The 14,479-nt window shown below is 41.4% G+C and overlaps 2 protein-coding genes across 7 annotated transcripts; one reads left to right on the forward strand and one right to left on the reverse strand.

Moving 5' to 3' along the window:
* The first annotated feature begins 946 nt into the window (after positions 1 to 946).
* Positions 947 to 11,198, forward strand: LOC131251165 (IQ domain-containing protein IQM3-like). 6 transcript variants are annotated; one of them, XM_058251711.1, is made up of 9 exons: positions 948 to 1,340; positions 2,682 to 2,796; positions 3,187 to 3,252; positions 4,550 to 4,638; positions 5,660 to 5,747; positions 7,522 to 7,668; positions 8,356 to 8,448; positions 9,755 to 9,856; positions 10,015 to 11,198. In XM_058251711.1, the coding sequence occupies exons 1-9, from the start codon at positions 1,045 to 1,047 to the stop codon at positions 10,522 to 10,524; spliced, it is 1,506 nt and encodes a 501-aa protein (XP_058107694.1). In that variant the 5' UTR covers positions 948 to 1,044; the 3' UTR covers positions 10,525 to 11,198. The 6 variants fall into 6 exon arrangements, with proteins under 6 accessions (XP_058107713.1, XP_058107703.1, XP_058107694.1 ...); XM_058251740.1 differs by having other exon boundaries at positions 1,096 to 1,340; positions 2,689 to 2,796; XM_058251748.1 differs by lacking the exon at positions 948 to 1,340 and adding an exon at positions 2,326 to 2,560 and having other exon boundaries at positions 2,689 to 2,796.
* A 7-nt stretch (positions 11,199 to 11,205) lies between these two features.
* Positions 11,206 to 14,181, reverse strand: LOC131251160 (pentatricopeptide repeat-containing protein At2g27610-like). Its single transcript, XM_058251699.1, has one exon. It carries the CDS (start codon positions 13,311 to 13,313, stop codon positions 11,223 to 11,225), a length of 2,091 nt encoding a protein of 696 aa, XP_058107682.1. The 5' UTR covers positions 13,314 to 14,181; the 3' UTR covers positions 11,206 to 11,222.
* Between the last annotated feature and the right edge of the window lie 298 nt (positions 14,182 to 14,479).

A 14,479-nucleotide genomic window follows, 5' to 3' on the forward strand; every position in this document is an offset into this window, starting at 1 on the left:
CTTTTGCATGAAGCACAAAAAGTAAAGTGCAGTCAATCTTTGGATAAAGAACTTTAATGAAGAACCTTGCTGTCCAGTAATCGTCTGATTATCTTATAATAATCTTGTGAGTGGTTGAGTAAGCAATTTATCTTTTTAAGGGCCGGTCATGTACCGTTGCACTTGATGTATTTGTCTATTTTTATCTTGCTACGTGGGTCAAGTTATTCTATTTGAATCGACCCGCTTAATCAATTCGGCGTGCAATCACACGCTATAAATGACCAAAGTAGCCCGAGGGCCAACACACTGATATATAAGACGGTTCCTGCCACCTGGATTCTCGCGTTGAGAATGGCACTCTTGTAAATAAAGAAATGACCAAACCCTTTGCACATCACGCCAACGTCCATTTTACCGCGAGAAGATGACTCCCGTGGCCCTACCGTGTCAACGGCCGCGAGTTCTCCGACCACACAAAAAACACACTCTCTAAGCCTGGGAGTCGTTTGATACGCGGCACATCGTAACACGAATGATACGCAGGCGACCCGAAAATGTACACGTGGAATACATTATTTATGGTTAAACTGCCCTAACTCTGAGAACCACTATAGATAGATAGGTCAACATCCTGCAATCAGGTTGGTTCAAAATTCTGGGACCTACTGAATCTGCACCATTGGGTATTTTCATACAAACCGTTCAATAAACATGTCGAGCAATGAATAATTAAGAGATATAACGGTTAAAATATTTTATGATCCATCAAAATTTCCCCTCACGATTTGGACGGTTTAGATTGTATTAATGGTGCGACAGTACATAATATCTCAGCGCATGTGTATCAACATCACACTCAACCAGAGTACAAAGTTTTTTTTTTTTGTCAAACCTGTTCTCAACCGGGACTGGTCGTACAAGTTCCAACACCCGGAAAAAAAAAAAAAAAGAATTTATGAAAAAAAAAATTATTAAAAAAAGCTCGAGCAACTCTTTTCAGACAATATAAAAACCCAAATCTCCACGACATTCCTTGCTCATCTAACTACCTACGAGCTTGAGATGGACGTCCAGACTGAATCTCGCTCCACCTTCAATCTACCGTCCATCTCGCCATTCCCATTCTCCTTGAAGGTCGACTTCCAATCGACGGCCATGATCGGATCTACCGAACTCCAACCCACGACTGTGATCCACCGAGATCCGGAATCTAAATCGACGGTTTCGATGATCGAAGGCGATGCTCCACAATGTGCCCAGTTCCGAAAGACGGCCGCATTGAAGGTGCAGAAGGTTTACAGGAGTTATCGCACTCGGCGCAGATTAGCGGACTCCGCTGTTGTCGCCGAAGAACTCTGGTATTCCCTCTCAAAAATCAGTTTTTCTTTTCCACCTCGACCCGAGGATATGTAGAGTATCCTCGAGTTTTCAGTTTTTGCATTCTAGGGCCCTGATTCAGTGATACTGACCGTCGATATGATGGACAACGCCATGGATGAATAATGCCCAAAAGGTTTCGGCGATTAGAATATCATAATAATCCAACCTTTGGCTTCATTTCAGATGCATTTGGACCGTTGATATATTTCTTCTCGACCGTCTATTTTCCACGTACCCATGGAATTTTGATCATCGTCCGGTGTAGGGAACTTTCGGGGTCTGGTCCATCCACGGTGGGGTACGACAGGTCATTTGTCAGGATCTCTGAATCGGAGGGATGAGACGATAGGTCCATCGGAAGCGGATTGCGTAGTGTGCCACACATCATCCATCTTGGGGTGTGTTGACGTCACCAGGTTCTGTGGGCCCTACCATGATGTACGCGTTATATCCGCACCGTCCATCCATTTTGCGAGCGCCCAAAGCTGAGGCAGATCCAAACCTCAAGTAGACCACACTACAGAACGCAGTGGGGATTGAACCCCTACCATTGAAAACTTTGTGGGGTCCACATAAGTTTTGGATCAAGCTGATATTCGTGATTTCCCTTCACCCCCGGGTCTGTGTCACCTTATGAACGATTGGATGGCAAATAAACATCATGGTGGGCCCTAGGAAGGTTTTAACGGTGGGCGTCAGTGTCCCCACTGCTTTTTATGGTGTGTCTACTTAATTTTTGGATCCACCTCATCATCGGGCCCGTGCCTAAAATGATCTTGCCAAATGGATGGACGGTGTGGATATAATACATACACCATGGTGGGGCCTACAGAACTTGGTGACGTCAATACACCACCGAGGTCGGTTGTGTGTGGCACACGGGGCAATCCGCTTCCAGGTCCATCACTCCACGATTGGGTCCATCCATTGACTGGCTCCTAGCGGGGATGGCTTATGTCTCAACCAACACTCCTGTTAGACAATCCTAGCCATCTGATTAGTTGCCATCAAACGGACGGCTGAAAAGGTTAAATGAAAAAAGAAGAAGAAAGGATTGGTAGGGTTGTTTAATAGCCTTGGTTTTTTGAAACATAACCCATCCGTAGTAAGGCCCAGTAGATGGATGGATCCGACTGATACATCATATCCTACCACTTCACAGATGGTTCTACCGTATTCTGGTTCTTCCCGCTTCACTGTATCATCTCCCCCCTAAACTGTGGGCCCCACTTGTACAAGCTCATTGCTCCATCTACATAGGGGTCCATTTCTTTTTTTAAAAAAATTATTTTTTAATTTTCTGTATTTTAATGATGAAGGTGGCAGGTTATCGATTACTTCCGTTTGAATCATAGCACGACTTCCTTCTATGATGACTTGAATCCAGAATCCCCACACTCCAGATGGAACCGAGTTAGTTTAAATGCTTCCAAGGCATGCACTTTCAATTCTTCATCTGATTCTTTTCAGATTCTTTTATTTTTTTTTATTTTTTTATTTTTTTTTAATGTGTGTGTGTGTGTCATGCGTCCATTTTGTGTGGGTCAGACCAATTGTGCTGATCCAATGATCGCAACTGTATTTGATCAATAGACCTTCTTGTGGATAGACAATTGTCTGATCAGCTATTTCGGATCATCATATTGGTGTGATTTTTGGGCTGCGATCCATCCAAGAGGTGGCCCATTAGATATACGGTCAAGATGAAGAAACACATTTATACATACATGGTTCAAGTTCATGGACATTCTGGGTTTGAATTTGATCACGAAAATGTGGATAATTATACAAAGCAATCTTAACGTGTGATTCACCTTTTGATAGGTTGGAAAGGGTTTATCGAAAGATGAGAAAGCTAAGGAGTTGGCTTTCCAGCATTGGATCGAAGCTGTAAGCACTTAAGAATGGGACTTTGATTTTTGTGATGTTTTAATTTGAACTGTTGGAAAAATTACATAAATAATATTTTCTGTAAAATATGAAAATCGAAAATTCAAGTTGATCTGAAATAAGGACAGACTGAAGCATGTTTGAAACGCTGTTCTTAAGGCGTTATTTGCCCCTATTCAAGTGAATTGAGTATGCTGAAGGTTGCAGGCAAACCACTTCTACGATACGACGAGCCTGATGTAGGTCTGCGTTCAGCAAACACGAAGGCCCACTAATGGAACTCTGTTACACAATCTGACAGAAATACAGAAAAAAGGAAAAATCCCATAAGAAAAAGAGAGAAGAAGATTTCAATGAATAAGACCACTGCACTGGTTTGTTTTTCCTATTCTTCAGCTATTGGTTCAGTTGAATTGTTCTAGACCACACCGCTGGTCTGATTTTCAGGCAATGGTTTAGACGAACCTTGCTGTATTGCTGGAATCACTAATCTAATGGAGTAGAGAGGCTATGGTTCGTATGGTTATGCTGGAGTGAGTTGTGATGGATTGGAAACCCATCCAGGCTCTCTTTATTTATATAGGCTATGGTGGCTGGGGGGTTATGGTCCAGGGACATAAATCCCATTAATCCATTTCTAGCTGTTGGAAAACTAGCCGTTATTTGGCTGTTTCTGACTGTTGTGCATGGCTCACAACAGCAGTTGCATGCTGACTGTTGTGAGAGCTGGCTAGCCATTTTCTAACTGTTGGACTAGCCATGCAGTAGTTTCATCATGGCTCTGCAATGAATTGCATAGCTGTTACACATCTGCTGCAACAGTCGGGACCTCTCTCTCAATCCTCTAGTCTCTCTTCCAACTAGCCACATGCCTTAACCACTTAGTCGCACTGCGACTCGCGATACGATGCGGTCGTGCGAAGTGCAAAGTGCACCATTAGCGCTTCTACAGCCACACTGCCTCACATGCCCTCGCACCGAGCCCGAGCGCAGGTGTTCCAAATGGAACATGCAAGCTCCATAGTCCATGGACTAGGTAAGCAAATATTATAGTACCCTAACACTTTCATTTAAACCCAAAAAACTTCTCCTCTTTTTCCAATGTGGGACTATTCCCAAAACCCACAAAGAAGTGTTTTTCAAACACTTTTTATATAATATATATTATTTTTTATTATTAAAATATATATTAAAATCAATATTTTGCAACATGAACTAGTAATTTAGATATTTCGAATTCGCATTGGGCGTGAGTCTGGGAGGTTTCATGGGTTGTTCTGTTTATCTTGCTGTATAGATTGATCCACGGCATCGGTACGGGCATAACTTACACAAGTACTTCAAAGAATGGTGTAAAGGCAATGCTGGTCAGCCATTCTTCTACTGGTAAGTAGCAGTGCTCTCTGCCTTCACCAAACCATGTTGATTTGCATGAAAAGATTATTATTATTATTATTATTATTATTATTATTTTATAAATTTGAAATCTAGTATTACTCTGCTGCCTTGGCTGGCATCCTCCTGATGCACCAGGATGAGTATATTGATTGAATACACCTTGTTAATACAACTGGGCCCTGATGCTTTGGTGATTCAGACCACTGATCTGATAGCCCAACCATGGAAGGGCAATACCTAAAATCTTCTAGCAGCAGTGTGACAAATCTGGCCAAGATTTTTAAATCTCATGATAATATCATGAAAAATACACTCGATGATATGATTGCGATATTTGTCAGATTTTAAATATCACATTTTTATTGCATTAATAACATGATATTAACAGCAACTGGTACAAACCTTGAGGAGTTTGTTATACAAATACATATTTTTTAATTTTATATTTATTATTAGTTTCAGGCGAGATTTTCCCGACAATACCCTGAGAAAAAGACCTCAAAATTTGAAAATCTCCCGAGAAATTTCATGGCTGAGAAACTGCTGGGAATAAGATTTGTCACTATGCTAGATAGGAAGATCCTAACCATTCCCATCCTTGTGATCCTAGGTGCATGTACCTGTGAGCGGGTAACATAGGTACAGGCTGAAGATATTTCTTGTTTAATGAGATTCATTACTACTGCACCGATTGATACTGTCTGAGATACTGATTTCAGCCCCACATAAACAAAGCCAATGTATCTTTAATCGGGAATCAATTAGCTTTGTGTTAGTGAGAGAAAAGGAGGCGGCTCCCTCTTCATAAAGAAAAACACCCCTATAGACGTGTAACTATCTTGTGACCTTCAGTTATTCAATAAACGAAATGGTTTTCTGCTGATTATGTTCAGAAGCACAACAGAACTGATAGCTGTTAGATGTTAACTACATATGTAGATATTGACTGTCAACCTACCGTACGTAGGCTGTCCTGTATTTGACCCTGTTAAGGTGATCTCCTCTGCAGGCTGGACATTGGAGATGGCAGAGACATTGATCTCAAGGACTGCTCGAGAACTTTGCTCCGACAACAGTTCATTAAGTATCTTGGTCCTGTAAGTTCTTTACTGTTCTGGTTATCAGTTTTTGTTAGTAAAGAGACTTAAACTCCTGCAATTTACTAGATTATAAAGATCCAATACAAATAGTTCTGTGGATGAACAAATCATGGTTTGACTTGAATCCTATTTGACAAAACTCTGTTATATGTTATAAGAGTCTCTCAAGAACAGAATAAAGTAAGGTTTCCATGGTTGTTAATTGTTTGAAAGACGGAATTCTTAAAGATATGAAATTCCAATGACACGCTAGGACCAGTTCTTTACCAGGTAAAATTACTCCTAAGTTGTCTATAAATTACCACGTAGAATTTCCATGTGATGTTATAAGTTTATTTTTAATGTCGAATGTCAATATGTAGGTGCTTCCACTCTAGATTCTCGTGTGTTTATATATATATATATATATATATAGAGAGAGAGAGAGAGAGAGAGAGAGAGAGAGAGAGAGAGAGGAATGCTCACCTGCGCACCATCGTATGTGAGCACCCATGCGCACCTTTGCACATGTGTGTTACGGACAAAATCTGAATGGTCAACGTGATGCAACACCCCTTGAAACCTCACAAGCCCAACTTTCAGCCTGATACAAGACTCTGGTGGGCCATGGAAAAAGGAAGCAATTTCCTCCCTTGATTTGCATTTCTCTTCGTTATGGCCCACTAGAGTTTTTGATCAGGCTGAAAATTGGGCCCATAGAGTTTCAAGGGGTGCTTCATCAGGTGGACCATTCAGATTTTGTGCCTAAGACATGTGTGCAAAGGTGCTCGTGTAAGAAGGTCCCCAAGTGAGTATTCATATATGTGTGTGTGTGTGTGTGTGTGTGTGTGTGTGTGTGTGTGTGTGTGCCCACCAGAGTTTTGGATCAAGGTAAAAGTTGGGCCCGGGGGGATTCATGTGGTGTTGCATTAGGTGGACGGTGTATGTGTGTGTGCCCACCAGAGTTTTGGATCAAGGTAAAAGTTGGCTCGGGGGGTTTCATGTGGTGCTGCATTAGGCGGATGGTTCGGATTTTGGGTTCATATCCCCGGAAATGAGTTCTCACGAGAACTCGTGAGAACACGTGCGCAGTTGAGCATTCCTCTCTCTCTATACACACACACACAAGCGTACACATACATACATATATTCATTTTAATAATCCTGTTTTCTTAAAAATTAAGGGCCTAAATTAGGTGATACCCCTTTATGATTAAGCTGTCTGAAGACAGTGCCTAATTTCTCCATAAATGAGTTTGGTAGGCAGTGATTACCTGCACCATATGCCAACCATAGTTCCAAAACTTGGTGACTCGACTTGAAACTCGGCTGAGTCAAATCGCTTTGATGAGATTTCGAGCCAAGTCATCATGGAATTCTCTGGTGAGCTCGACTCAAGTGAGACTTGGCCAAATCATGAGTAGACTCGTTGACTCCATTGTCTCAATGTCACTCAGCGGAGTGAGATTCAAACTCCTGATGCTTCAAGGACATTCAAGCAACTCTATGACAAAGGCATGCACTTCATCTATGAAAGTTTATGTCAGTTTTTCTTTTTGAAATTTAAAGTTTGTCAATTTTTATTTTCATGGCCTATTATAAAACATAACGGCTTGTTTCAATGTCAAGTAATAACCATTGAAACCCATATAGCTCAAAAATTGATTTGGATGGCTCAAATTCAAAATTTCCAGGAGTATAACACGAGTCTAAGCCTGTTCAATTTTATGTCATTTGAAATGTCATTTGGAATCTTAACATATCATCTCTTTTGCATTCTTGTTATATTCAGAAAGAAAGAGAGCGTAATGAATACATAATTTTTGAGGGGAAAATTGTCCACAAACAGACCGGAGAGTTAATCGATACGAGTAAAGGATCTGATGGGTGCAAATGGATATTTGTGATGAGTACGTCCAAAAGGCTCTATGCTGGTGAGGTAATGGTTCAGCGAACACAATAGCCTTGAGGGTGCATTTTCATGATCAGTTGAATTGAATTGCAATTCATTGTAGAGGAAACTAGTTACAATTCTCTGCAGCTCAATTTGTATTGACATGAAGTAATTGCAACATAGGGGTTAGTCCCACATCATAAAATGAACACAGCTAGCTCGTTTTGGGCATTTTACTCTTATTGAATCAACTAGTTGCAATTCATTCAACTAAGCATCCAAATATGGCTTCATTTTCACGGCTCATCTGGCAGCATTAATTTTGGGCCGTTAGGAATTGGAATCCAGGACTTTCAATCTAAAGCATCTTGGCAACCCCCAAAATCCTCCAAGAGAAGAGGTGGGGTGCAAACCCTGGATTTCCAATCCTCACCTGCTGTCATATTTAATCTCTCCTCCTCTTCTTTAAGGCCTCCATAAGTCAAAATCCAAGCTGCCAAACATAATTTCTGGATTCCACAGGATTGAAAATTCAGGTTGCCAAATGCAACTGAAAGAATGGATTTGAATTCTTAAATTAGGATCCAAATCCATGCTGCCAAATGACCTCATTGTTTTTACTATGCTGTAATCTCGATATAGAGCAACCATTTGTGAGTTCTCTATGCTTTATTTACTATTCTGCATTGCTTGAGAATGCACTGAAGATCTAACATTTTGTTCTGCACACAGAAAAAGAAAGGGACATTTCATCATTCCAGTTTCCTTGCGGGAGGTGCCACTTTAGCAGCTGGAAGATTCATTGCTAAGAATGGGATGCTTAAGGTGATGTATATGGAATAATAGATAGAACAAAAGCTAATGATTTTCTTTTTTCCATTGCAATATAAAGAAGAATATTTTCAAGTGGATTTCTTCTTGACTATAATTAAGTCTGATCATGATAATCATGCCTTATGCCACCGGAAAGCAGCTATAGTAGAAGGTAGTTGACTTGCCAGAGTTGAACGAATTACCATTTGGAGAACTGTAATTTGTGAATATCGAGTTCCTGGAACTGTGATACATTTGGAGGTTGCCATTTCCCAAGATTAACAGTATTGACTAGCAGCAAAATGATTTTGAGATATGTTCGGGACCTTCCAGTGCAAATCTTGATTGTGATCTGAGGGCCGAATAGCAGGAAAATGTAAGCTCACTTAGGGCCTGTTTGGATACCACCAAATAAGTTACTTTTTCTACTTACAGCAGTAGATAAGTAACTTATTTCAGATAAGTAAGTTCGACTTACGATTAGTTATAAGTTACTTTTTTACTTAAAAGTACTCTATCACTTCAGTTAATTTTTTTAGCTTTTCTACTTTTCCCAAGTTGCTGAAGAGAGGCATAGGAGAAACGAAAGAGAGGAGAAGCTGTTAAGTATGTTGTTTACCAAACATAATTATCTTCTTAATTAGTAGAAAATAAGATAAGTTACTTGTGGCATAAGTAACGTATCTTAAGCAACTTACAATCCAAATGGGCCCTTAATGTTTTCTAAGTTTCTACAGCACCCCAAAAGCAATTTACTCTGTGTTGGCATGGAAGCTTTACGAACTGCTCTTCGGCCCCATATCTACCTTAATGTTTCTCATTGGCATGCCATCTTGCCATCATCCCTGGTAACCTTTGGCAAAGGACCTTTTTATTTCTCATATAAGCAGGGCTTGTGATGCCATGGACTGAGCCAATGACATGAAGTAATGCTCATGTGTCATTGGAGAGGTTCCATTGATAACCAGTTTCATATGTCAGTTCACTTGTGGCATTTCCAGGCAGAGATTTATATGCGTTATTGGATATGCATGGATACCTGAATACAAGCTTGGTGACATATATGGATGCATTGATACACTCATCTCAAATTTGCTTTATCATGCATATTTTTAAAAAAAATGCAGAAAAGGTTTTATTCAAAATTTTCATTGATTGATAGCAGCAGTTTGGAATTGTGGATTTACCAGGACAAAAAAGGAATTTTAGTGAGCAATGCACTACAATTCTTGATGTACTATCAGCATTGAATTGTTCAGATTACAAACACAAACTGAAAGTGGGAGTAATCATTTCTTCAATCTTCCTTTGGTTCCAGGCTATCTGGGCATACAGCGGACATTACCGTCCGACTGACGAGAATATCAACAGCTTCTTGAGCTTTCTTAGAGAAAATGGAGTCAACCTCAATGAAATCCAGGTATGTGAATGATTTATGTTTCTAGCATGTACTCCACCAACATGGTTGTTTACTTGGATCAGATAAATTGCTTGTACCATATTGACCTCTACAATCGTATCTTGAATAGCAGGACTTGTTCTGATTGTGGCCCTGTAATTTTTTGATTTTATGTATAGATACATTCGTCATTCGACGAAGATTACTGTGAAGATGGCAAAGCAGTTCAAGAGAAGATGGCTGATGTCCCCACAATTACACAATCTCCCCAACATGAAATTCCCTGTGCTACCGCTGAAGTCATAGTACCTTCAGAACCAACTAAAGATGCCCATCATGACAAATTGCTAGTCGATGAGAATAGAGGCAGCTATCTAAGGACACTATCTGGCGGTCTCCAAAGCCCAAGAGCAGAGGTGCCTAAGAAAGCAGTATTGCAGAGGATAAACTCCAAGAAAGCTGTGAAGTCATACCAGTTGGGGCATCAACTGTCTTTGAAATGGTCAACAGGAGCTGGGCCGAGAATTGGATGCGTTGCGGATTATCCACTTGAATTGAGGGTACAAGCCCTAGAGTTTGTTAATCTCTCACCAAGGGCCCCTCCCACGCCTTCAACTGCCCAGAAACTTGCTGCCTTGATTCCTCCTACTTCCGCATCATCCATGTGCTTGCATGCCCAGTCTTCATGATGCTGAGATAAGCTACTTCACCATCTGATCAGGCATTCTGTTACTACCTTGTGGATGCTTTTGCTGCAATGCATATTCCTTACATAGAGGTTCTCTAATTCTACATTTGTATATACCCTCCCATAATCCCATTACATGAGGCCACATGTGCTGGTGTGGCACACTTGTGCAGGGGATCCAAGTCATCCATAAGGTGAGAGAATCAAGCAAGTTCGCTCATCAGGTTCGCCATGTGTACATGCCAGTAACCAATGTTTAATGTCTGTTCCTACCTGTTGAATGGATTAGATTGATATGTAGGTCTGGGCATGCATGCAATGGGACCCACCTGATGGATGGCTTGGATCTTGCTACATGTGCGAAGTTGGCACATGTGGCCACTTGTGGTGGGCTGGATCTACTCGTGTGGAACTAGCAAACCTTGTCTATCATCATTTCTTCATGGGATTTTGGCAAATTGCTAAGATGGTTGGGGTCACACAGAACTGGTGTATTGAAGCCAGGATTTCAATGGAAAGAGTTTGTTTTTTCTTGTCTTTTGGATATCAATCGAATTTTTTTGTTTTGTTTTTTTTTTTTTTTTTTAGTTATTGAGAAACTGAATGAATAATTTCCACAATTGGGAATCTGTAAGAATTTATCCACCTTAGCGCAATTGAATTTGCCACTGTCAACTGTCTATGTGGGATGATCTCTTCTTATTCACCATCATGGAGCAAAAAAGTGTTAGGCACATATCCAGCATCCAGAATCTGAACCGTCAATCCATTCAAAGTTTCATGAATAATGTCTCTATGACTATGAGCCGCATCTCCAGCGATGAAAGAGTGGACCCAGTTCTTCACCTCAATCCAGCTGCATGCAGGGTCTTTCTTCAAACCCTTCTCCTTCATAACTTTCCTGACTTCTGCCATCTGATCCCACATCTCAGCATCTGCATATATGGTCGATAGCATGACATAAGCTGAGACATCTTCAGGATCTATCTTCAATATGCATTCAGCTGCACACCTTCCTATATCAACGTTTTTATGGGTTACACAGCCGGCCAAGAGACAACGCCACACGACCTTATCTGGCACAACAGGCATACTCAATATGAACTCGTAAGCCCTTCTAACCTGCCCCACTCGTGCAAAAAGATTGACCATACAAGCAAAATGATCAATCCCTGGGGTTATGCAGTGGTCTCTGATCATGGAATTGAAATAACGCTGCCCATCTTTTACAAGACCCACATGCACACAAGCTGTTAAGACTCCAAGAAACGTGATATCATTGGGCTTGGCTCCACCTCTCTGCATGTCATCAAACATCTCTAAAGCTTCCTTTCCAATTCCATGTTGGGCATATCCTATGATCATGGTATTCCAAGACACCAAGTTCTTAATATTTAGATTATTGAAAACTTTCCGTGCATCACTTAGTCTTCCACATTTTGCGTACATGTCAACGAGTGCGCTCCCCACAACCACATCAGTATCAAATCCAGGCTTTATTATGCTGCAGTGGGTCTGTTTGCCCCACTCTGTGGCTGGTAGATCACCACACAGGTTCAAAATACTAGAATATGTATAAATACTCGGCTGCATGCCTTCATGCAACATCTGATGCAGTAGTTCGATTGCTTCACCGAAATGACCATGCTGAACATGGCCTGCAAACAGTGCATTCCAAGATACAACATCTCGTTCCATCATTTCATAGAAGACTTTGGACGATTCCTCAAGCAACCCGCATTTTGCATACAGATCTATGATTGCATTACCGATGAACGAAACCAATTTGAAGCCTGATTTCAGTATCAAAGAATGGAGTTGTTTCCCCTCCTTAATCGCGAATGAATTGGCACAAGCGGCAAGAACGGATGAAAACACGTGATTGTTTGGTTTCAAAGCAGACAAGTGCAACATGCGGAATAGATCAATTGCCTTCCTTCCTTCCCCCTGTTGAGTGTACCCTCCAACCAGTGCAGTCCATGATGCCAAACCTGGCTCATCTAACTCCAAAAAGATCCGTTGGGCATCACCTAACTCACCACACTTCGCATACAAATTGACAATCCCTGTCGCGACAAACCTGTCCAATCTAACCCCACATTTGATTACATGGCAATGTACTTGCTTCCCAACAATTAGGTCCGCAAGATCCGCACATGCACCCAAAACACTCGCGGAGGTGAACTCATTACCCTTAACACCTGCTCTCCGGAGCTGCAGAAAAAGCCTCAAAGCTTCCTTATACTCCCCAAACTGATAATATCCCGAAAGGATCGAACTCCACGAAACCAAATCTGGGCATGGAATCCCATCAAACACAATCTGAGCACTGCCTATCAATCCACATTTTGCGTAAACAGTAACCAAAGAATTCCTGACAAAACTGTTCAAATCTTGTTCAAACCTGTAAATCCTTCCGTGGATCTCCTTCCCCGTCCTTGCTGCTCCAATGCCCGCACAAGCAGAAAGCACGGCAACGTAGGTGAAATGATTTGGGCTGAACCCGTCAGCGAGCAATGACCTGAAACACTCCAGAGCATCTTTGCCAAGACCCATATTCGCATACCCGGAGACAAGAAGTGTCCAAGAGATTAAATTTCTTTCAGGCATTTGTTCAAGCACCCGGCGGGCGTCATCGAGGATCTCGTATTTTACATACATTGAAATCAAATGGTTGTTGGTATAGACATCTGGGATGAACCCAGATGCAATCATCTGGCTATGAACTGTCTTGCCTTTGAGAATGCATTTGGAATTGCCGCAAGCACGGAGAAAGCGAGAAAAGGTCATGGAAGAATCAGCCCAAACTCATAGGAATCCTCAAGCATTTATTTTTTTATTTTTTCTTTCTTCTTTTTTCTTCTCAAAACACGAGAGAAGTTGGAGACGACGGTAGATAGCTAATAATACTTCATAGTGTTGTTAAAGCGTTTGAAAGGTTTTTTCCTCTCCAATTATACGAACCAGGGCCAAGAAACCATTATCCACGAGCCTCAAAGTAGGGCAAGTAGGGCCCATTCGTCGGTGATCCAGACTGTTGGCCTGATGGGTTGAATGCGGGTCAAAAAATTGGTCCTTGATGACAATGCTTACCCTTTATGGATGGGCTGCAGATAAACCGTTAAAAAGAAACGGTGATAACGGTTCAAATATTGGATGGCCATGAACTTCCAATCTAGGGTTTTTTTTGGGCATGTTTCATGGATGTTTGGGGATCAACAGCCTAGATCATGGAGACATGGGCCCTCTTGTTTGCTTCCAGAGTGATGGTTCACGGATATTGTGCACGTCCTCATTTCATTGAGTCCACGTTTTCCTTGCATCCCATTTTTCTTACATGGGCTCCTTGATCTTGGCCACTGGTCTGTTGGGCTTGCGACTGTTTATTGGTCGAGTTTGGGGGACGCGGCTTTGGTGGATCCCTGAATGTGGGGCCCACCGTGATCCACGTCGGTCCATCCGTTTTGACAGTTTAGGGCATGATCCCAAAAAACAAAAAAACAAAAAAAATAAATGAAGCAGATCCGAAGAAAAAAAAAAGGTGCACCCCTCTGCAAGAAATAATGGTAATTGAATATTCACCATTAAAAACTTTTTGGGGCCATCAGAATGTTTGTTTACCATCCAACCTGTTGATAAAGTCACAAAAACCTGATGAAGGGACCACACAAATATCAGCTTGATGCAAAACTTTTCTGGCCCACAATAAGTTTTTAATGGTCAATCACCACTGTTTCCTATGGTGTGGTCCACCTGAGATGTAAGGCACGTACACGACGGTGGCTCTCACAGTCAATGATCCATTGACCTAAGTGGATCGGGGGATCTGTCTTTGGGTTGGGTGCAACTTTATTCAAACCAGATGGTTTGGCTCAAGTTTGGTTACAAAAATTAGCTTTCCGTATTATAATTTATTTCTTATTTTTAGGGCTTGCTTGGATTCTTGAAAAATATGT

Source organism: Magnolia sinica, chromosome 1 (assembly GCF_029962835.1).
Source record: "Magnolia sinica isolate HGM2019 chromosome 1, MsV1, whole genome shotgun sequence".
In the NCBI taxonomy this organism is placed as follows: Eukaryota; Viridiplantae; Streptophyta; class Magnoliopsida; order Magnoliales; family Magnoliaceae; genus Magnolia; species Magnolia sinica.